This window comes from Anser brachyrhynchus (genome assembly GCF_964034855.1).
Source record: "Anser brachyrhynchus genome assembly, chromosome: Z".
Classification (NCBI taxonomy): domain Eukaryota; kingdom Metazoa; phylum Chordata; class Aves; order Anseriformes; family Anatidae; genus Anser; species Anser brachyrhynchus.
This window is the reverse complement of record NC_137697.1, coordinates 62,137,330-62,161,997: the sequence shown is the minus strand read 5'-3', so window position 1 is coordinate 62,161,997 and position 24,668 is coordinate 62,137,330. Positions and strand designations below refer to the sequence as shown.

At 38.9% G+C, this 24,668-nt stretch overlaps 1 protein-coding gene across 3 annotated transcripts in view; it reads left to right on the top strand.

Moving 5' to 3' along the window:
• Nucleotides 1-24,377, top strand: part of TNFAIP8 (TNF alpha induced protein 8) — a 65,908-nt gene extending 41,531 nt beyond the window's left edge. Inside the window, exons 1-2 of one of the 3 annotated variants that reach the window (XM_080573578.1) lie at nucleotides 2,792-3,541; nucleotides 22,525-24,377. In XM_080573578.1, the coding sequence (XP_080429704.1) occupies nucleotides 3,511-3,541; nucleotides 22,525-23,090 (597 nt within the window). In that variant the 5' untranslated portion in view covers nucleotides 2,792-3,510 and the 3' untranslated portion in view covers nucleotides 23,091-24,377. Of the gene's footprint in view, nucleotides 1-2,791; nucleotides 3,542-18,362; nucleotides 19,806-22,524 lie in introns of those variants that run through there. The other 2 variants (XM_080573579.1, XM_080573580.1) reach the window with 2 other exon arrangements.
• The last annotated feature ends 291 nt before the right edge of the window (nucleotides 24,378-24,668 follow it).

Below are 24,668 nucleotides of genomic sequence, written 5' to 3'. Positions count from 1 at the left end.
CTATGGCTGTGCGGTTTCTTTTTGCAGTAGGAGATTTATTCTTGCTTCCATAGCAGCTGTCTCTTCTTGAAAGCTTCTTCCTGATACTTTTCACGTAGTACTGCAGCTTCCTTCTTTTTGTGAACAAAAACGTTACAGTCCCTTATGACATTTCAGCATTGAGCTTCAGTATCTTCTTAGCAGTAATTCCAGCACCGGTTTTGGTCTACTATTATTTTTACTATTTATTTTAAATATTTAGAGAAGATGTAATAGTATTTGCCACCTGTCTATCTATTAAGAAAATGCTTCTGTCTAAGTGCATTAAGACAAAACATGAACAAGATTTTAAGCTCGCCCGGGGATGTGCTGCCAAGGCTACCCACCCTCTAACACTGCCTTGTGTATTTCTACATAAATAAGCAAAGGGCTGGCTACTGCCTGTTCATTGTGCAGTATTATCTGCAGAAATGTCAGCAGTTAGCTTATTCTTTACAAATGAAGGTGGGTTTTTTTGTTGTTGTTTTAGCAGAGAGTGTGTAAAGGACTGACCACGCTTCGCTCCATCCCTTTGCCTTTCCCAGCTTTGTGGCTTTTAGACTCTTAACCACTGAAATTTAGAATGCAAACTGATTTTGTGTGTGTGCCACAAAATTTTCTTCAGAGAACTCTGGCCTCCCTTCCAAGGTAGTTCCTGTCCAAATGAATGTTTGTTATTGGGTTTTAAGCCCTTCATTTTAGCAAGTGAGTTTGTTTTTCCCCTGAAAATTGGCTGTCCTATGAAATTTAGTTATGTATCCTGACTCTATTTTTAGAGTTTTTGTCATTCTTTCGTTTGTCCAGCCCACTCCATATCACATGCACAGTTTATGATTAAAGAAGGTTTTTTAAGCTTCCAGGCTGTTTACTCATCAGAGGACCCAAAAGTCAGTCTGGATTCTACTTGCAGGTGAGAAGATCCTGTTCTCCCATACCTGGGCATTGTCCACTGGCTCTACTTAATTTTTATTTGCCTTATTTTGTTACTTTTTCAGACACTTCAATAAAGTTTACTGGAGTTCACTGGTTGCAGACTCTGAAGATGATAATATCCTTATGATGTAGTGCCATTAGAAGTCACTGTTTAACACAAGATCAGAAGATTACCTACCTAAACTCTTTTCATTCTGGTTGGGGTCTTTTCAGCTGATGGATGTGTCCTTGAGAAGTGTGCCAACCAAAATGAAAACAAAATCATTTCTAAAGTCTGAGTGGAGACCCTGTAGGAGCTGTGAGGAACAGAGAAGGAGGTGCAATCTAGACCCTGTAGGGAAGAAACTAAAGAAAAATGTAAGGGTTTTCTCGTGGTTTTCTCTTGTTTTTTCCTAAGTGCTTTTAAGTTCCTGAGAGATTGCAGAACTTGCTAAGTTTAATCACAAAGCTCATTATCTCTCCATGCCTGTCATCTAAAATACTGAAAGACATCTATTGTGTAAATCTGCTCGTGGAAGGCTCTTGATACCAGGCTATTTTCTGGCCTCTTGATTTCTCTACTCCCTGTAATCAAAGGACCCCAAAGGCTATTGCGGTTCATCTTGGCTTATGCTGTTTCTTCCTGTTCCTCCTCTATTCTGTGTGGGGGTTTTTGAGTGGTTTTAGTCTACTATCCAGTAATTACCCCAAACCAGTGTTCAGGGAGCAGAAAGATGTGGAGGAGTAATCTTTTTTTTTTTTTTTTTTTAAATAAATTATTTTTTTTATTTGAAAATGTGGCTTTTTTAGTTAGTCCAGTGTTGTAATTACTTTTTCTTCAGTGATGTCGTATAGGACAATATTTGCTTTCACTCTCTGTGCTCTGAAGGACGCAACTGCTGAACTTTGCTACATCACAGAAGGCAACGAGGCCTGTGGAAGAGAAAATAAGAACTGAAGAATAACCTTAGGAGACCCATGGGGTTGTACATCTTGTCAGCAAGAAATTTTCAGCGTCGCCAAGTGCCTTTAAAATGAGATCTTATTTAGGCACAGGTGAAGTACAGGGGAAAAGGCAGTCCTTATCAAGAATAAAATCACTCAGAATAGCACAACAAGTGCTCACATGCGGAAGTATTATTTACCCAGGTCCATGCAGCAAATGGGCCATGGCTAGAGAATTCATACCATCTGTCCTGACTATGTCTTGTACTTGCAAAACCATCCCTCCTACTTACAGTGTTCCCGTAAACTTTAATGAATACATCTGAACGTTACAAAACTGAAGTGCTTAATTTTTTTTACTGTTATTTTTGAACGTGCCCCAATTTTGTGTAGCTCACAGCTTTCTGATTTCATCCTGAAGTATGCTTTATTTCTTCTTGATGAGGCTCCAGGAACATGCGCACTCATTGTTCCTTGCATTGCTTTCACCAAGACCCTTGCAGCCCTACAGAGGTGTGTGTTGAGCCCTGTTACCTGGAGGTGGGAGGGAGTGCTGTCCCCACATAAAGCTGGCTCTGCTTCAGAGCTGGCCGTGCAGTTGGGGCTCCTCTGGAAAGAAGTATGCCTCTGCTGTGGTCTGAGCAATAGCCTTTCTGCTCTGCTTTTGTCCTGTTTGCTGTACTAAAAATAAATTAAATGAATAAGTAGGAAAAGATAGTTCCTTGTAACAGTGATTGTACTGAAGACTGTGCCAACTGGAAAATAGGCTTGCACATAGTTCCCACCGCTTTTGCTGCTGATCCTTTGTGTGACGAGGCAGGGGGTTGCTGCAGGAGATGACTGCTCCCTTGCTGTGCTGTAGAACAGCGTGGAGTGATATTTAAAGATGATGATCTTCACAGGGGTGTGGGCAGAAAGAAATCAGGTGGCTTCTGCATGCAGCACAAGTGAGTTGCACCTTTCAGGGTGCCTGGCATCACACACAGCCTGAAAGAAGGGAAAAAAGTGTTCTTTAGCTTCATCTTGAGCTGCCTGAACAGGGCTGCTGCTGCTCCTCATCCTCTGAGCATTTGTGTAGTCATCCTGCTTTAGTCGGCGCAATTACAGATACTACAGAACTCATCCCAGATAGCAGCCAGTGCTGAAATGTACAACTTCAGCTTAAAAAGTAATTGATTTAAATTAGATTTTACTGCCCCAGTTAGCACAGCCCCAGTCTGCTTGCCAGTTGCTGCGATCACATGCCGTTCCTTGCCCAGGGTGTTTTTGGTCTCCTGTGCTTGCTTTCTCATACCCCGCTGGCGAGCTGTAACAAGTAAAACTCCACCCTTTCTAGAGACCAGGGAGAATGAAATGCATAACCGGCAACTGCTGGCAAGGGAAGTGAGAGTTTCTGTTGAGGTGCCGCTGCTTTTCCAGACGGCGGCTGGTGTGCCGCTCCGAAAGGGGCGGAATCCTTTCCGAGCAGCTGAGCTGTGATTTGCTGAATTCTCAGACTTTTCCCCTTAAAATCCCAACCCTCTTTTTTTTTTTTTTTTTCTCTTTTCTTTCCCCCATTTTTTTTTTCCTTTTTCTGAGAAGTCGACTCGCAGCTCCTCAGGGCGCACCGAAGCTGCCGTGTCTGCCCGCAGCACCATGAGCTCGGAGGCGGACGAGTCCAGGGAAGGTAGGGGAACGGCTCCACAGCACCCCCGGGCCCAGGGACATGTCCTCAGCTGGAGCAAGAGTTTTCTGCTCACTTTTGGGCTCTCAGAGGGGAGGGAGAGTGACCTGGTGTCTTGTGGGTTTTGCTGGGCATGAAATATCCCAAGTGTTGAGTAGCAGGGAGGTCTGGCTGTCCCTGGCCATGGCCTAGCGCATGGAGCGCTGATCAGTGGGAGAAGCCGTGCTTCAAGGCGCTAACAGTCGGGTATCGAAAGAGGAAGGGTTTCTCTGGAGTTGGAAGTGCTGCGTTTTTCAACAGAAGAGGAAGTTGCGTGGGGGAGAAGTGAAAGGTCATTATTTTGGGAATAAGCTCGGCGCTGCTCACTTCCCTGTCAAGAGCGAGTGCGAGGCGCAAGCCGGGCCTGATGGGCTTCGCGCGGCACTGGTGGCATGGGCTGGGCAGCGGGTGGTGGGCAGCCACCGTGCCAGAGGAGGGGGCAGCTTCCTGACGGGGCCCACATACAAAGGGACGTTTATTCAGAAGAGGGAGCAGGGCTGTAAGCTGGATTTCTTAGGGCAGGACTGAAGTTTCATTGCTGTGAGTAGTCCTCAGGGAGGCTTAGAGTTGCAGGGATCCAGTGTGGCTCAGAAAATGGAAAAAAAAACAAAACACCAAAAACACAAAACCAACCAACAGGTTAAAAAGCAGCATGGCAATCTGAGCATTTTGTAGTTGGTGAAAAGAAGAAATGGTTTGAGTGTTTTAGCTGGCTTTCCTCTCACACTCTTACAACTTCCCCTGCTTCAGGAGTAACATTACTGTGGACCCCTGCTTCTGCTTACAGGCACGAGTGTTTTTTTGATGTACAGAAAAGTACTGGGTCAAACTTTGTGGTAATAATGTCAGTAGAACCTGGTTAATAATGAAGAATTACAAAAATGCCCCGTTTTCTTTTGTTCTTCTTGTTGATTGAGTGGGTGAACTAAAGACAGAATTTGGTTTTACCCAAGAAGATTCTGGAGGACTGATTTACTGAAAAGCAGAACTGAAAAAGCATTTCTCCATAGAAACTGTTTGAAAAAGAGAATATGTGAGAAAGAATATGGCAATGTGAACATTCTCTCTCAGTTTTACAGTAGGAGAGATCAGCATGCATGCCACAGCATGAACCATCCTTTGGTTTACATACAGGAAGCTCCAGACAATTTTATAATGTTGTCTATGTTTGAAATGTAAATTTTCTTTTTAAAATACATCTTTTACCTTCTTAGATAACTCAGATTCTTAAGATGCGCTGAAAACATTTGTTTCTTTCTGTGCATATTATTTTGTTTCATTTGATACAATTTGAGATGCCAGGATCTTCATGCTGGAAAAAAAGAATTTGGAGCAGGTGGCTGAGACAGGAAAGAAGGGATAACTTTTTTGTTAGCTATTTTTGGCTGGGAAAATGCTTGGGTTTTGCTGCACTGTGATTTTAATAGAGTGGAAGATAAAAGCAGTGACCATTACGGGAAGATGAGGTAGAGATACCACTGAGAGGGTTTTTCAGTCAGTCTGTAAATGTATTCCTAGTAATGCAGTCCCATCTGTAAAGGAGTAATTGAGAAGATCTGTGAGAAAAGGGTCTGTGTGAATAAAGACCAGGATTAACAGGTGAATTTGTAGAGCTGCAGTTTATATACTGCTTTGCCTAGTCTGATTGAACATGGCATGAAAGATCACTGATCATGATGCTGAAAAATACAGTCCAGTACTGTGGGTTTGTAATGGTTTACTGTATGTGGCATAAAGTAGGTATTCAGAATCTTTCAGCTATCTCTTTGCTTCATCAAGATTAGAGCTGTGTGCTTTTTGCATTAACAAAATCGATACGTCACAAATTCAAACTCAATTTGAGGCTCAGGCTTTGAACGCTGAAGGTATATAATCTTTTAAATGGTTTAGCAAAGTGGGTGGTTGATTGTTCCTTTAAGTGCAAGACTGAAGGTGTCCCTAAAACATAAGTTCTGATTTGCCCACAAATTACGAGGCTCTGCCAAGACATTAGTAGGTAAAGTTCCGTTACTAGTGCAAGGAATACATGGTACATTTACATGACTACAAAGTAGTTATTTTGCCAAAGTGTGTACATTTCAAGGCCAAAGCTAGAAATGAAAGCACAGTAGATAATCTGCTACGTGCTAGAGAGTGAAAAGAGAAGAAAAAGTACATGAAAAATACTATTTTAATGTTGTTTGCAAGCAAAGGAAGAACTTTTGTTTTTTTTTTTCTTAAAACAGATGATCAGGTGGTTGATGGCTGTATCACTGGCCAGAGCTAGTGAAGGGATATATGAGGAACTCTGAAATTCAGAAATGATCATGGTTACAATGAAACCCAAAAGTTTTGAATTATGAACTCCCAAAGATTTTCCTTTTTTTTTTTTTCAATTAATCATATAAAGGTATAATCCTCGATCTCCAGCCTAATCTCATTTATATAGTATGAACTGGGAGTAAGAAATACATTAATAGAATGCAGTCATTACTGCCTTGTATTTTGTACAAATCTGGACTTTTCAGTTTCTGCCTTTGATCTCTGCATGGTACATATTAGAATGCTAATGTGAAACTTTTTTTTTTTTTTTCTTCAGTCATAGTGCTCAGTAACTTTAGAACAATCTTCATATTCATCTGTATACCACAACGATGTGGTAAAGTGTGTTGTGTATATATGGCATCAGTCTGTATTACATTTACGGATTCCAGCAACTGTCAAGATATAAATAACTTGGGACATTTTTTTGTAGTTGCTTTTCCTGTGGATGAAGCAAAGACTTTGGTAAAGAAATAGTACAAAAATAAACAGTAGAAAAGTAAAGAACCATTCTATTTCATGGCATAGTTTCAACCTGGTGTTGCATGGTGGCATGTCACACACCAAGGAAGGTAACAAATGGTTTCAGGCTGTTACCTGACTCAGTTCCTTTCTGTGATCCAAAGGGAACGTCCTTAGTGGTTTCACATGAAAACTATGTATCATGAGTATTCCTTCTTAAATACATGCAAATGCATGTAAAGTTACTGTAGTATAAATGGAATCTTTAAAGAATATTTCTTCAATAGAATGAAAAAATTATTTCCATGAAGCTTCAGAAAACTTCATCTTCAATCTACAGGTTTTATGTTGGATAAGTAGCCAACAACAGGAAATACAGTATCTCAAAGGAAAATAACTGCAGATATCAGAGGGAGTGTAATACATAGCCTGTGAAACAATGGATAATGTATTACAAATTCAGAAGCATTGAGAGCCTGCGTTGCACCTTTATCACACTTAAATACCACATTTCATGGGAGGGAGATCTGTCTGCATTCCTGAAAGCGCTCAGAGCTTTATTAGACACAATTAGCGTTTTTTAATCCAAAGGAGACTAGTGAGGAATGAGCTCACCTGTTTTGTTCCTTTTAGAAAACAGACATGGAGGTTATAACATCACAGTGTGCTCTCTGTTTTGTGAAGTAAATACTCTCTCCTGTATGTAGTCATGGATTTGCTTTGACATTTTGCACTGAGCTCTCACTGGAAGTTTTCCAGGGCAGAATCTTCATTTAAGTAACTAACTCTCTGCTGTTGTGCTATTATGGGGCACTTACTGCACCCAGAGCACCCTTGGCAGTCTACAGAGCAGAATTCTGCATCCCACGATCTCCATAGCCAGTGCTTGTTACATTTTTTTCTGCTTTTGTGATAGTGAATGGGGAGGTCCAAACCGTGCGAGTAAAATGTTATCCATACTTAAATGTGACATGTACCAGATGACGGCAGCCCCATTTCACGTCAAAATTTGAAGTTACAGACTGTTTCTGGTCATAATTAGAATAAATGAAATGAAAAATGTAAGATTAAGCAGAAATTGAATTTCTCTCTTTTTTTGAATCCAAATCAGAGTGGTTTTGTGTGATTTGTGGTAGCTTTGGCAGCTGCCAAAGTTAGAGATCATCTCCTTCCTTTTTGTAGAGCTCAATTTTCTGTACAAAGCCACAGTGAAGCAGCACAAATAACTAGTACTAAACCCCATGTATTAAACTCACGTTCTGCCCCCCCAGACTATGAAATGTGGGCTTCCTCTGTTTTGCTTACTCTTCGTCTACTTCCCATTGTCATGACAAAAATCTCCGTAAAACATTATGGCTGGTGAAACAGGAGCTTTTTGTTGAGAGCAGTCTGAAAATTTCAGACTACTGGCCCCAGTGGATGTGTACGAGATCTAGATTAGTCAGTTGAAAACTTCTTATTGCATAGATAACATCCCTGCTGCAGATGAAGAGATTTAAGAGATTAGTGGCGTCATAAATGTCGTTTACACAGTTCTGTGAGTTAGAGCAATGCTTAACAATGTGGCATTTAATGTAATCCTTTCTGTAGGTTATTAGAATACAAGAGTAATAGGAGAAGCTAAACGCAAAATATTTAATGTTAATATGGGAAAGATAGAAAAGGAAAAAAGTTTATGAAAAAGAAAGAATAATTGACAAATGGACATTGTAGTACTGCACCACAAACATATTGGGGAAAACATTGCCAAAGATGCAGATAGTGGGGGTGGAAGTAAAAGCAAGAAGTTATCACCTTAATGAAGAAGGAACAATGGGACATGTGGAAGAAATAAGATCAGGGTAACCAGGCAAGTCATAACTGTTAGAATTTTTAGTGCAGTTTGCAGGTTTGTACATTTAATGAAGCAGAATATAAGAAACCTGATAAAGGGTTTTGAGAATGGAATACAACTTCTGTGGTTTGTAATACAGCTGCTGCAGCTACATCTTGATGTAGGCACTTGCAGCTCTCAGTGAGAGCCCTGGCTTAGAGCTGTTAAGGAACTCAGCATGTCTCTCCTCAAAAACTGAAAGAACGGCTGGCTTTATTTCCCTGACCAAGTCAGGGTAATAGCTATCAGTGAATGAATTAGATGGCAGCTCCCATCGCCTCTTCTACAGGCTTAGCATGTGATGTGCTGAACTGGTGTTTTTCGCTTGTCTCACATTTGGAGTCCATACCCAGCAGCTGTCTGCTGCTGAACACTTTGCTCATCTTCATACCCCACATACTTTGCAACCTCTTCCTTGTGCAGCAGGGGCAGATGAGGAAGCGAGGCGGTAATCCGAGCAGAGGCCGGGGGATAAGCACTAGCTGTAGCTGATAGGCTCCTTCGGGGAAGCACTGGAGCTCTTAACTGGTTAATCATTTAGCTGCAGTTGTTGGGTTGAACGCTACATTGCTTTGAGAAAATTCCATTAAGATAATTACACTTATGCAATCAAATCTTTTAATCCGTAGTGAACTGCAGGACCTAAGTGTTTAATTGTGAGTAAGATACAGTCCCTCTAAGATAGGGAACCATCGACAGAGAGAGCAACAGACTAACGTCAGCTGTGGGGAGCTCTTGGAGGTCATCTGGCAAGACCTCCCACTCACTGCAGAGACAGCTTTGGAGCAGCATCCAAATTAAGAATTAGTTGAAGTTGCTAAGGCTTTATCCGGTCAAATTGTTAGCGTCATCAAGAATGGTGCTCCCATTGCTCCTCTAGCAACATACTCCAGTACTGTACCACTCACTCTTGCTGTGAAGAATTGTTTCCTTACATCTAGCGAGAATTGTCCTTGCTGCAGCACACCTGCTGTCCCTCACTCTTTTGCTGTGCTAGTCAAAGAGGAACCTGGCTCTTTTTTCTCTACAGCCCTTCAGTAACAAGTTGGGTGTACCAGTTAGGTCTCCCATTAGTCAGGTTCACCAGTTAGTTCTCTTGTTAGTCAGGTGTACCAGTTAGGTCTCCTGCTAGCCTCCTCAGGCTGAGCAAACCCAGCGCTCTCAGCCTGTCCTCTGTATCTTGTGCTCCAGCTCCCTTAGCATTTTGGTGGCTCTCATGGACTTGCTTCAGTTTGTCAGTTCCTTTGGCAGAGATGCGAGGGAGCCCAAAACTGGGCACAGTGCTCCACAGACAGGACGATGATATTTTGTTTCAGAATTCTGACATTTTTTTTCCGTTTTACTGAGTTGGGTGTTGTACCTTGCACCTACATTTGGAAAGGCCGTATTCCTTAACAGTATTATTTCCAAATGTAGTAACTGGCTAGATGGATGGCTTCTAAGAATACTCAGTATTTTGTAATACACGTACCAGTGATAGCATAAGGAAAATGTGATACTCAGATACCAATAACCATTTGTATCCCTTATTCAGAAGCACACATCACACCTTTCATCGGTAACTATCATTTGGACAAATCTTCTGTTAAATATAACAATTACATAAGGTTTTGTAAATACTGCTTTTTGAAAAGCAAATTGCTTTTTTTTTTTTTTTCCAAAACATTTAGAGTTTTTATAAACATAAAATAAATGAAGACTGTATTCCAGGTGTTATCCAGGTGTTATCTCAACCTTCTGGACTGATTTTTTTTTTTAACAGTCATATTACGATCTGTGGTAAGTGGAGAGCATTTCATAAAGAGTTATGAAGAAATACTAAATATTAAATGAAAAAATACTAAATACTTTCTATGCTGCTTTTTGAAAAAAAAAAACTTCTATTTTTCCATACATCACATTCAATAGAAGTAGGAGGCTAAAAATAATGTTGTCTATTTCGAAATGGTTTTGAAGTCTATTTTCATCTTCAAGGAATAATTTTTCACATTTGTTCATTGGGTGGATACCTCATAGGTCCAGTACTATCTAGTAGAAGTACTTCTGGTTAGTAGTAAAAGTTGCTGTGTATGTCTTTGTAAGAAACTTGCTTAAACTTACTGTACCTGCATTAATAAATAGCTCCAATCTGAATGTCAGTTTTATATATACTGATATTAAATTTTTCTTAGTGTGGAAATATAAAAATTACAGATTTTCACATTTTATCTGTCTGTGCCACTTGATTTGCTGAGTTTTTTATTATTATTATTATTATTTTTTAATTATGTGTACAATTTTTCTTTTGTGGACACATCTCCATAATGACTACTGAACAGAAAACATTGTGTGATTAGTGATGCACATGTGACTATAAGCAAATTGGTTCCTTGTAACCATAGTGTCAGCAAAAGCACAAGCCTTAAACTTTCTGTCAGCTGGGCACAATCTCATTTTGGGTGAGGACAGGAGAAAATGAGAAACCTGACCTTTAGGAGTTTTATTCTACATTTGTAATTTTCTCATAAATTTTATTTTTCTTCATAAGATTCCCTACCTTGGTTGGGGTTTGTTTTGGTTCGTTTTCTTCAGTTGATTTCCTGTCACAGTTATGTTTTGGTGCTGGCTTCTAGTGCCTGACTGTCTAACAATGAATAGAGAGGCCACACAACTGCATCTGATGGCAGATTGCATTTGGAGAACTTGGGATCAAAAATTTTTCCAGATCTGTTTCAGCAGGAGCAATGCAGAGAGAATTGGATACCTGCTGTAAAAAAAATATTTGGAAATATTTTTCCTTACTTGTTGCTAAACTCAGTATCAATATTTGTAACTATACAGGTCAATAAAAAACTATCAGCCAGTCTTACTTGCACACCAGTGAGAGAAATCTACTTTTTGTTTTGACGTGGTAATTCACAAATGTTGTTGTCTCTGCAGAGTCGTGTTCCTGCTGGCACTTCAGAGCGTGAGACAAAATTGCAGTGAAGTGAGAGTTAGTGTTTCATTTACTTGAGAGCATTTGTCCTTGAAAGGTTTCTAGTGTGAAATCCAGGAGTTTATCATAAGATATATTTTAATTAGCTGTGAAGGTAGGTACTTGCAGGTTTCCCTAAGGCATTGGAAGCTGACCTGTGCTTTCAGTAGACCTTCAAGAATGTGGTACCCTCAAGTCTTGATCCCAGAATGTTTACACTGCACTTCATACAGGAATGAGTAAAGCACTGAATCGGTGCATGCACAGACAAGCTTCCACTTAATTAACTTCATCAAGGAGTATAGGAATAACTTTGGCTTTGAAAAGTGTAGAAAATCTGTTGTTTTAAATCTCAAAACTTTCTTGGGATCTGTTTTTGTTTTTACTATGTCTGTTTTAGCAAGATATTCTACAAAGTCTGTGTATAGAAAGAAGAAATTTATGGTTGAATGTTAGCAAAATGAGTAAGTAACACTGGTGAATATTTTATCCACCGATACACAGGTCTATTTTTTCCCACTTATAAAAGAGAAAACGTTTATCTTAATATAAAGCATTTGTATTAAAAATATTGACTGAGAAATAATGTCTTAGTCTTTGTATCTTGAACTACAAATATTTTGAAACAATGAATCATGAGTTTGAGCAGCTGTGAACAGAAATACTGCATCCTTCAGGAAGAGGTAAGAATGAAGACTTTGGCTCTGGTGTCTTCACCAGTCATATGTCTTCACCAAGTTCACAGTCTTGACCTAAGTGCTGTGGACTAGCAATCTAAAAATCTGTGATGCAAGACATCCAGGATGTATGTTTAAACTAGCCTTTGTTTAAAACAAACAGTTGCTATTATAATCAATTGGCAGAGATAAGAATTATGGTGGATTAAGATGTACATAGTTCATTGTGGATTATTACTTCATTGTGAGGATAGCAGTATCTCATGGTGAGGTGAAGATAAAATTGTTGTCATTTTATTTCATCTGACAGTACAAAAATGTCACCCAACTAATTTGAAATTTAAATTGATCATTTTTATTTTCACCACTGGTGGCTTTTCATTCTCTAGAATTCAAATTTGCATTCCCCCCTTCTTTTTGGGTAATAGCCCTGAGAATCTCAAGCTACAAAACCCTTTCCTGATGATGGAAGGTCATGCGGATATCACTTCATGGCTGATCAGGTGCTGTTCATAGCCTGCTTAAAAATAACATTTGATGCCAGTACGAAGAGAATGGACATTTAAATTCTGCACTTAACAGTGGTAAAAAACAATGTACTTAATCTCTTATGACTTGCCCCAAGGGGTAAACTACAAAATAGATCCAGGTTTTAGAGTCACAGAAGATTTGAGGCTGAAAAGGACCTCTGGAGACCATCTATTTTTAGTCAGTATTTAGTCAGTATTTACAACATTTTAAAATAAATTGTATTGCTGTTGCCTTGCTATGTATCAGTCAAGGTTCTGTGTCTACAACAGAACCTTTTCTGTTCTACAAAAGAAAAATTATACAGCTTCTTGACATAAAAGAGAATGACGGTGTTCAGTACATGATATTTAACCACAAGATTTAATTTTACAGAAGAACAAGTTGCTAGTATTAAAGATCAACTTTTTTATTTTGCTTTGTATTTTACTAGCATTTAATAACATTAATGAAAGCAAAACCAAACTCTAACATATTTGTGAAGGTGGATTCTGACAGTCTTAGCAATTGTGCTTGAGAACTATGGTTTAAGTCAAATATTTAAAAGTTTTTATTTTCTAATAAGTGTTACGTATAGAAATATGTCGTGTCCGTCCCCCCCCCCCCCCCCCCCCCTTTTTTTTTTTGGTCTGTTTTGAGCATTGGTTTTAAGTTGGAGAAGCCAGGTATAAAGCAAACCAAGTGAAAACAAATGTAAATCACAGCAAAGCTCCAAGAGACAGACTGTGCCTTTAGTTCTAGAGGAACCTGTTCTGAACTGACAGCAAGGGAGGAAGAGAGTAAAGGAGAGAAAATACTCTCATCCATTGATTTCATGGCTGGAAGTTTGGGCAGAAGTCCTGGTAGTGTTAGTGTGTATACAGAGTGAACAGGCTACTTAACATTGGGATAAAGGATGAAAACTGAGGTATTAATTTATTTTGTTCCTTGTGGAAGAGGAAAGTAAGGGAAGCATGTTAGCAGTGGGAATGGAAAAGGCCACTAGGGCCATCAAATATAATCCTCCCTAATCAGAACCACAACAAATGACTAGTACAGAAGAGTAAACAAAGCATGTAGTCTATGTACAACCAAGCTTTTAATGCCAGAAAACATATCGTTCATGCTATAAAAACTGGAAAACATAGTGTAAAACTAAAACTGCAACTCTGTGGGCAGCAAAAGAGTTCAAAAGCATCACCGGTATCCCAGGCAGGTATTTGATAAGTACAATTCTTAGATGGCATATTTCCTTGTTTTTATAATCTGCACTCCAGTTTTGGTATGGAAGAAGTGCCCTGGGAATCACTGCTATTTTTTTTTTCTGTGTCTGGTCTGTAAATGTGGCAGTCTTTGGTGCCTCAGAATAGGTTTTTAAAAAGAAAAAGAAGACAAGTTATGTGTGTGTGTGGGGGGGTATCATTTAGTTATTTGGGGCAGCTGGTGGAAGATGAGAGAGTAATACATATAAACAAAGCACAAGTCTCTAGTTGTCTTTCAACCTAGAACTGAAGGAGAGATACCAGTGGAGTCCCATCCTGTCTGCAGGATGCAAACTGTGGCATACAGATTGAAGCTGAGAAGAACAGAGAACTGGAACTAGAAATACAGGAAAAACATTATTAACTATTTTCAAAGTCAGTGAAAGACTCACAAACATTTCTGTCATTTGAACTCTCTTCTGCTGTGGCTTTCTTTACATGCTATTCAAAATATATGCTCTTTGCATTTTAACTACCAAGTTGGTGTTTTGTTCTTGTAATTGATTTACCTGTTCCTCTCAGGCTCGATTGCCATCTTCTCTCTGTCTTATGGGCAGGTGTCAGTTGGTTGTATTTTTGCCGCATGTGTCCTCAACTTCCTCTACCATGATCTTTTTTTTTTTTTCCTCTCCTGGGTAAAAAATAATGCTCTTCATGCATTCAGAGTTTCCTAGGGGCTGCCTGTCTCAGTGCTTTTCCTCTTGCATTCAGCATCACAATGTCTTGTGCCTACAGCTATTTATTTATTTATTTATTTATTGTGAGAAGACATTTCTTTTGCTGGCATGGTTGTAAAAGCAATTAGATACCTCTTTTTTAACTTTAACTTTTGGTAAAAGATTCAATTGTAATGGCCAGATTATTTTATTGCAAGTGCCTCTTGGGTTAAGGAGCTTGGCACTGGCCTTGCTGTGGTTTGGTGTATGTTTCTAAGGCTGGACAAAAACATACATTTTCTGGACTGCATTTGCTTGTTCTGAGGGAATGACCTAGGATACACTTTGTTTCAGATGAAAAGATTTGTGCACTGTTGCTTTTGAGTATACATGGACACCTGCATACTGGTAGATACAGAGGAACTTGCGGTAGTCATGAAATGGCCAACAGCTGAAATATACAAGCTTCATATTTAATATTGCAGCACCTGTTGTAACATTCCAGCAAGGATAGCAAATGGTGGCAAAGGAGTGAAATACCAAATTAAGTTCATGACCTCACGCTCTTTGACTGTCGTGTTCTTGTTCTCTTTTTAATATCCAATATATTTTAAAATATGTTTCTGTAACAGCAGTCATCAGAGGTTAATGTTATTTTTTTTTTCTTATTAAAGCTGCACTGTTAATTAAAGTACATACAGAGGCTCTAGGATAAAAAGCTTTCAAGAAGGCTTTTTAAATTTCTAAATCAGCTACAGCATGTATCATGTGATGCACAGGGTGGCTGTGGGAAGCACCAGCATGTAAAACCAGAATAACTTGTTGGCACAGACTGCTCTCATGGGACTGCAAAATGTTGCACATACATTCTTGTTGGTAATAGCATCCTTCCTTGCCACACTACCCAACCTTAACCTCCAGGTACTTTTTTTTGGCAATTCTTCTTACCTTTTGGTCATAAAAAAAACCAACAACCCACCAACATAAAAAAACTCTTTGTTTTCTGTTTTTCATGGTTTCTGTTTCGGCAGCTAGAAAGTGGGTCTTTTCTTCTTTTGCTGTTGGTCAGATATGGGTCATTTTAATACACTAAAGCAATGAATTAAATAGAAATATAAGGAACATACAACTATGTATTGTGTTTTGTAGACCTATTAGTAATGAGTTCTTCAGGACTTCATCAGATAAGAAAGGTGTTCCCTGTGCTGTTTGCTAGCTTTTCTTTTATCTTTTCCAAGTTCCCTGCTGCTGAATGTATACGCTTCGCTTTCAGTACGAGTGTGCAGATTAGACATACCAAATATTTCAAAAAAAATGCTTGATTAACAAGATATTTTTCTAAAATTGCTTGATTAACCATTGCTTCAGAGTATTTGCAGCCTCAGAGCTGACTTCCAAATCCAGTAAGACTGCTCATGCAATATTTGCTGTGTGTTAGGCTTGACTTCTTTCAGATTGGTTATTTTTTCTTTTGAAGATCTTCCAGCATGAATGTTAAAATTAATACACATTGCTCAACTAATTAATGTTCCTGTAGTATGCTTAGTTGGTAAAGATCATGGTGGGTGAGAATTTCGTACAAGTCACTGTACCTATTGAGAAAACTGAAGGCAAGGTTTATTTGTGAACATACGCTTTGCATGTGTTGAAAATTTTAGTTTGAACTGTTTTCTAGTTAAAATCAATACTCATAAATAAATCTCCCGTTTTAAAAACAAGGTGCCAAATGCAATATTTGCTGCTCAAATACCGACTTTGTGTACCTGAACCAAAAGAAGGGAAGACGTGTGGAAGAAATGAGTCCGGTGAGGCCTGTGGCAGCATGGACCAGAGGGCAGGTTAAGGGCTGCGCCACAGGCTCTAGGCCCACAGTAATGCACCGTATGTTTCCTCACCTTTGGGAGTGAACAGCGGTGTCACCAGCGTCCTGTCGTAGGAAAGGCTGGGTGTTCCCCCGACACTTTTTGTACCAGAATCGGGTGTTTCTGTACAGCAGCTTCCTTTCAGCCACCGCTGTTGCTGTTAGGGCAGGAAGTAGGCCATGGCGCTCCCGTGCCCTACAGCGTGTGGAAGCGGCAGATCCTCCGGGCTCGGCTCCCTGAGCAAAGCCTGCAGGAAAACAGGCCAAATAAATAAATACCCCTTTCTTTCACCAGCTCAGTTTTGCTTCTCTTAATACATTTTTCTCCTTTTCAATAGGACTCTTTATTATTTTTGTTGTTGACATTCCTTCAGTCTTTATTTCCCCTTTCACCTTCAGCTCGTAGCTGTGTGCCCTCCGTTTTTTCTGCTGCCCAATGCTGCTGGCCCAGGCCATCTGCCCTGTTCCAGTCCTTTTCTCAATGTCTGCCCTGGTCTCTTCCACTCCTGCCGTTAGCCAGCTTACAGGTTGCAGTCCAGTGTCCGAGGCTGAGCAGTGGATGCTGTCAGAGCTGCCTGGTCTTGCACATCTCACACAAGCTGTATTTTCATCAGCTTTTGGAAAGCCAGCGCATGAACAAACATTTGCAAATAGAAAGAACAGCTGACTTTCTGAAGTGGCCATCTGGGGCATGGTCATTTTTTGAACGCTTTTCACATTGCAAGGACTTCGTGCTTTTTAAAAGATAAATTTAACGTACCCTTTACCCAAGAAACTTTGAAGCACTTTGCATGGGTTAGGAGTAACCTTCGTACAGGCTAGAATCATTACACTGACTCTTCTGTTCAAAACAAAACAAAAACAGAAAAAAAAAAACAGGAAAAAAAAAAAAAGCTTTTTGAAGCCATGACTCATTCCCTCAGAAAATTATTAAAAAGAAGATATACATCATGGTGTCAGTTACAGAAATCAGCTTACGTTATTTATATCTGAAGAATTTTTAGTCTGTGTTCTACCACTCACTTTTATCTTTACATAATAACTATATTGTGAAAGTTGTTACAGCTCTGGTAACTGCTTTTGTGACTGTTCCTGCCTGTTCTGTACACCAGGAGTTGTTGTTCGCTGATGCTAGCTCTTGCAGTTGACCACTGTTGGAACTTTAACTTACTGAAGTCATGTGTTTATACATGAAGTCATGTATTATTTCTTAGTGCATTTATTTTCTAAAGTTTTCTAGCTTTTACCGTTCTTGAACACAAATATAGCCCTGTAAAGACCTGCAAAACAGAAGGCAGAGGAAAAAATAGTAGCTTTTTCTATCTTTTGGTATCTGGCTGATTTCAGGATTTTGGAGGGGTGTGACTTGTGGTCACATATACTTGAAAGTGCAGTGCTGTCTATCCTACTTGATTTCAGATTGTCTCCCTCCAGGGAAATGATGTTCTCCCACTCCAGGAGTCTGACTGGACACAGGATTCATACAGCGCGCAGGCTGCTTGCTTCAGCTGCAACCTGCTGCTGGTGCAGAGGCAAGCTCACATGTCCACACAGGAAGCCAGGCAGGAAATCAGTTGCCACATTTCTCAAAACTTTGTGATACAGTCTTAAATGGTGCCTGAAATGCTCGTTTGGTTCTGTTTTTTTTTTTTTTTTTTTTTTCTCTTCCTGACCCTGTATAAGTGTCCTTTGTGCCTCAGCCAAAAACCCCTGAGGTTTCTGGACATTGCATGCTACCAGTGCAGTACATGGCATGTCAACCATCATTAAAGTGAAAGCAGTCTCATGCAGCAGCGTTATTATTAGCGGCTCTGCAGACAAATTCTCTCTTCGGCCAGGACTGTTATGTCAACACGCTGAGCACATACATGAGAAAAACAACCCATGTCAAAAAGTTCAGCTCCTGACTTGCCTTTGTCCTAACAGGGTTCCCTGGAAGCTTTTACTGTTTTTTGTTTTGTTTCAGGTCCATCTTTATGATAACAAGCCTAGAAACACTCGGTGATTAAGTGTTCATTGTCAATAGGCATGAGATTGAATACACCTACCTGCAAGTGCTGTTGCATCTACCATTGACCATTACCTTGTGGAAAAAGAGATTCTGACTTGCTGTAAGGCAGTGAAATCATCTGATTCAACTTTTTTTCAAGTATTTTTTTTAGTATAAATGGCATTGAGAAATAGGGTATTTGGTAATAGGTATTTGCCACAGTACAGAGGGAGGCATACTGGCTTCCATATCAGGGAAAAATGAGCATCACAGCTGTAAGTGATAGCCTCGTAGTACTTTTATACCACTCTCCTGAGAGTTTATTAAGCTAGAATTCTCAGTTTTCACTGAAAGTTCACATTTCTCAGCACTGTTTTAAGGAAAACGTTTGGAAGATAACATTTTTGGGGAAAAACACAACTAGAATACTACATCTCTAGCATTTATTGACTTTAATGCACAAAATACTAATGTTAAGCATGCAAACTTTTTTTTTGCAAAAATTAAGAAGTTTTGTAATTAATAAGCTCCCAACTTTGCAGAAGACAGTCTCTAGCAACTCCTTTGCTCCTCTAAGTCATAAATAGATGAAAAGACTTTTCAGATGTTCCTGTTGCTAAAATCTTGCGGGTTTCTCCCTGAGAGCCTCTCTCCCCTTGCTCTGCAGAGGGACGGCTCCACCGAACATCATGGCAGGCTCACAGAATTGTTTATTTGTGTAGCTTGTGTAGAAAATGACATCCCAGGGATTCTTAAAGGGTGTTTTATGGCAATATACTTTTAAAAAGTGAAGTGTTAAACTGCACAGCAAAGCAATAGCAGCTGGCGAGTCATGAGAAAAAGCATTACAAAAGATACTTAAAATTAGTGTGATGACCTGCCCAAATTCTGGGGATGCTGCAGGACACCAGAGAGATGACATTATTTTGGTTTAAAGCACAAGGATTGGACCTGTCTATAAAGCAGGTGTACCCAGATATGTATGCACACTGAGCACCCATGGCAGTCGCTCCTTAATGGTGGCTACGTGTATGGTCAACCCTAACAAAATGGGGCCGCTGTAGGTAGTTGTCTAAGTATGGATTTGCATGCTTATTTTCTGGAGCTTGCATCTGAGATTTCAGAACATCTACAGTGAGCGCCTGACGCGCAGAGCCGGGAGCTGGCAGCCCCTTGCTGCTGTCACTGCATCCTCTGCTGAACCAGACCCTTGTTGTGCAGCTCCCAGCTGGTGCAGGGGATGGTGAAGGGCTCTGGCCACTTCCCAGCAGGTCCCTGGCCCATCGAGTCCCGGGGCCGCTCGTCTCCCTCCTGGTCTGCCCGTGGCGGCAGTTGCCGGTTAGCAGTACAGGCGTTGCACTGCTTGCTCAGCAGTGCAATTTCCTTTCAGCTCTCTTTTCAAGGAAGTGAAACCGCCACGATGTATTTTTTGCATTCTGAGGTGCCAAAGTAAAATGAAGTGCTTCGGACAGAAGAGAAAGGTAGCTGAGAAGAGTGGCTCTAATGGAGAGGGGGAAAAAAACACGTTCATTCCGTGATAACTTCTGACAGTGTTTCAAAGTGCGTGATAAAGCAAGCGCTAGATTTAGCAGAGTAAATAAGTCTTAGGCCGGTCTTCACCTGGGTTATTTTCCCCTGCTTCTGCTATCAGCATTAACAATTGCAATTCCATTTGCTGAACAAGTAAGTAAAAATTTTACATTTTTTTTAAAGGAAGCATGTATGTATGCTGGGTCTGAAGGAGCTCTGTAAACTTACTCCTTAAACTCAGTTGTATTCAAACATTTGTCTGCAAAGTACATTTCAGCTCTCTGACATGGGTGATGAGGAAAAAATACAAAATAAAAGCAGTTTATGTTTTTTTGACTGACTGACTGAAGTACTGAAGTATGAAATTTATGTATTTATCCATCTAATTAGAACACGTGTTATAACACAGAAAAAGAAGTAGACTTGTGCTGTATTGCTAACTATATAGAAAGTAAGCCTTGCTGCATAGTCCCAAAACTTGAACAATTTTTAGAAATGCCATTAAGATTGTAATACCTCTTTTAAGTGAGCAGGTCCTGTTCTGCATAGCATTCTAAGTGCATGTTGAGCTCCACTTTGTCAAATGTGAAATTACATAATGTAATTTTTTATTTTTATTTTTTGGAAAACTGTTGAATCTTTAGAAAACGGCCAAGTTTTGAATTGCTTAAAATTGATACTTTCTGAGTTAATGTGTGTAAATTGTAAGAACCAGATTTGAGTGTTTGTGTGACTTGCTGGAGAAAGGTTGTACTGATTTCTGTTTAATTATAATGGAGTGTTCTGTGTGGTATAGTTACAATTTTATAAGAATACCTGCAGCATCCTGGGGAAGAACATTTTAAAATATAAAAATATAGATTGTATTGTGTGTTTGTTTTTCTTTACAAGTTTTTTGGAAGAAATAGTGACTTATATTAGTACAATCATCTGTATATCTTTGTGGAACATAAGATACTGTGAACAGCTAGAAAATTGGAAGGTTTTAAGAAAGCAAAGTTATGAAAGAAACATCTATATTCCTGTTTTGGAGAAAAATAAAAGCTAATATTTATCTGTAGATCTTTGTAATGCATTGGCTATTGAATTCTAGTATTTGACTACTTTGAAATGTTTTGATTAGTTTTATTTGAATAAAGGAGTTACGGTTTTATATTTGAAAACACAAACATTGAATCAAATGTTTTCAGTTCAGATTGACTGCTTAGCATCTTTAACTTCTTTCTGGATCTTTGTGGTTTAGAAACATGTCCATCTTATGATCTTGGGTGCTTTACCCAAGATACTTAACAATGGGATCTTTGGTTTTTGAGTGTCCTCATGTAGTAAAGATTTTTTAAAAATGCACTCAAACACTTTGTGCTTCAAAAAGAAGTATGCAGTAAAAGTCCAAATAAGAAACAAACTCTCTTGAAAGTTTCTGAGATCATAGAAAAGCAGCCTTTTACTAAGTTTCTCAAAAAAAAAAAAAATCAAGAAAAAATACAGATTTGTGTCTCACTTGTCCTGAAGGCAAGCTCCTTTTCCTTGCTGGAACCCCAGAGGCACCGTGGATCATAACACACCCAATTGCCCAAGCACAAACAGTCAAAAGGAAACCTTTTCCAATTTCAGGGACTTACTGTTTGGCATCTGCAGAGTTTATGTTTTCATTAAAAAAAAAATAATCTTTCCTGGCCCTGTGTTTGCAAAGTAAACCTTCCATATGTGCAATAAATGTAAACAGCTGAAGCCCTCCTTCAGTCTGCCTGAGACTCCAGGAAAGCTGCAGCTTGAAGGCAGCCTCCTCCCAGGCAGTTCTCCATGAAAATAGAAATTCACATATGACTTGGTGGAGAAGGTGCAGTAAATAATGGTCACTGACAAGAGAATATGTGTAGGAACTTTTCACAGAACAAGTGTGTGAAAGAATGTTTGTTTTTTTTAAAGCGTTTAAAGAAATTACAAAAGACTGGAGCCTCACAAAGACTGGAACCTCATTGGGTATATTTGTGTAAGCAAGCATAGTGTTGAGCGTAGAAACCTGTTGTAGGATCTACTTTATCGATCACAGAGCAGTTCCTTAATGAGGTGATGTTAGCAAGTGTAATGGCAAACCCTAGACTTTTCGTTTTTGGCTGTTTCTGCATTTAGTATAGGACATAGATGAGTTAATATATACTTGCTTTCCCTCTGAAAATTAGCATCTTCGGATTGCGTCCAGAGAATCTTGATACAGCCTTCAGCAAAGGATTTTTGCTTTTATATGTGTATTGCAGAATGCATACATGGGATCTGAATTCACTTATCACATAAAATGTTAAGAAGGAAAAAGATTTACAGTAGTTGATACGTTGATTTACTGTATCTAATGGAATAGCACTGGTAGTTGTCATTAGTCATGGTTTCTTAATTTCCTTAGTGTCCAGTTCTTAGCTATTCCCATGCAAAATGCAGAAAGGATTTTACCAAACTAGCTAGTTTCAGATTTCATTATGAGTATGAAAATTAGATCAAACTTAGGAGTCATCTGATTGAATAGGGTAGGTTCATTGCCTAGATTGGAAATCCCATCAATCCATACATATAAAGGTATTTATACAGAGAGATATTTTAAAACATTTTTTGAGCACGTTCTGTCTAATTTTTTGATTTTCTCAAATCTAAAAAATTCTAAAAGAATGTAAACCTAAAGACAACAGAATATTAGGTACTGAAACTTGTTTCTGCTACCATATACAGTACATTTACATTATTTCTGTGGTAATTAGTAGGGAGTAAGATGAATGGATACATACAGAAATACTCCTTAGCTTGCTGTTTGTAGTATGTGTGTGATGAAGTACTGAATACATTCTTTCTTTTTTTTCCTCTTTTTTTTTTTTTTTTCTAGTGGCCACCGATGTCTTCAATTCCAAAAGTTTGGCCATTCAGGCCCAGAAGAAGATCCTTGGAAAAATGGTATCCAAATCAATAGCAACTACGTTGATAGATGATACAAGCAGTGATGTTTTAGATGAGCTTTACAGAGTGACAAAGGAATACACACAAAATAAAAAGGAAGCAGAGAAGATCATTAAAAACCTCATTAAAATAGTCCTCAAATTGGCGATCCTGTACAGGAACAACCAATTTAATCAGGATGAAATAGCATTGATGGAGAAATTCAAGAAGAAAGTTCATCAGCTGGCTAAGACCGTGGTCAGTTTCCATCAGGTGGATTATACCTTTGACAGGAATTTTTTGTCCAAACTGTTAAATGACTGTAGAGAGCTACTTCACCAGATCATTCAGCGTCACCTAACTGCAAAGTCACATGGACGGGTGAACAACGTGTTTGATCACTTCTCTGATTGTGAATTTTTGGCTGCCTTGTACAATCCCTTTGGACCTTATAAACTCCATTTGCAGAAACTTTGTGATGGTGTCAACAAAATGCTAGATGAGGGGAACATATAAGTACCTGTATAAAAGTTGACTGCCTATGCATTATTTGTAGATGGAACACTGTTGATTTATGAAGGAATAAGGGAGCATGCAAAAGGTGGTTTTTTGCTCGTTTTGGGGATTTTTTATATATATATATATATATTTTGACAAATATTTCAGAACGATCTTTATTAAACTGATTCCTTGTTATGAGCTGTCTATTGCTATTTGCAGTCCATATGGAAGAAAGACAGCACATGACATTGTTTCACTGTGCTTTGCCCACAAAAACAGCTGGATAAAGACAATAAAACAGAAGGGTCCAAGTAGAGTAAGAGTCTTGCAAGACAGATATGCAAAACAAAATGATAAGCTGTCAGACAATCCAAATCTTTTATATTTACAGAAATATAAGTGATCAGAGTCCAGGTAAATAATTAACGTGGTGATGGTACAGTCTATAATTTCTTCAGCTTATTTGTAAAATATATATTTGATTCATTTATAGTCTTTTATAAGCACTGCACAGATCACAACTTCCTGGTGTTGACCTTATGAAACATTCAGTTTTACATAATATCTGTGATGCTGTCACATAAAGTCTGAACTGGTTTGTTCATCTCCAGCTCAGTGGTGAAAACTTTGTCTGAAAGGCTACTAAGTGATCCTTACAGATCTACACAGATGCCTTGTTTCCTTTAATTATGTCAGAAACAATAAGCTACAGTAAAATTGCCTAATTGGAAAAAAAGTACTCCCTAGACAACACCTGTGGTATGTGATTTTAACTCTACATACAAAATTGTAAGGTAAAACACAGTGACTTGTGCAATTCCTTAAGATTTCTAGAACCCTGCTAATAAGTCATAATTATTTTTGCAAAGGTGTGGGTCAGCTTATTTTATACGTTAGGGGGATATGAATTCAGAAAGCTTAAGCATCTGAAAATAAATTCCAAGCCAGTTTGCTTTTTGTACAATGTATCTAGAAAACAAATTAATTTGGGGTATATGCTATTTAACTAATGGAAAAGTGACATCTTGAATCAATTTGTTCTCTTCTCCCTTCCTACCTTTCATTCTTTTTTCTCCCTCATCTTCTCCCTGCCTTGCCTTTGGGGAAAAGAAAAATGTGACTTTCTAGACACTGTAATGTACTTAAAAGCATGAAGTTAATACATTTCAAACATCTGAAGACTTTTTATTAGGAAGCATATAAAGAATTTGTAGTTTATTTAATTACCAGTGTTTTTGCTGTTTGCTGTGTCCTTTTTTTTGTTGTTGTTATGAGTAAACCAAAGAATATTTGCACTCTGAACTTTTTTTTTTTTTTCTCTTTCTTTTTTTCCCTGTTGCACTGTAAATCATAAAGATAATACTTGGACTGTGCAGGCAACCAGAGCATTACAGGCTCTGACATACAGCTTCAACATGGCTTGTCATTTTTTTAGAACGCAAAATTCACTTTTATTCATGTTCATTCAGTCACTAGGCTCTGCATATTCCCAGAAAGACACTAGAAATATGCTGGATAAATGTGTGTTCAAAAGGTGAACTCCTTTTATAGAAGTCATTAGTGTCCTGCAGGGAGAAAAGATTAAAGTACTAC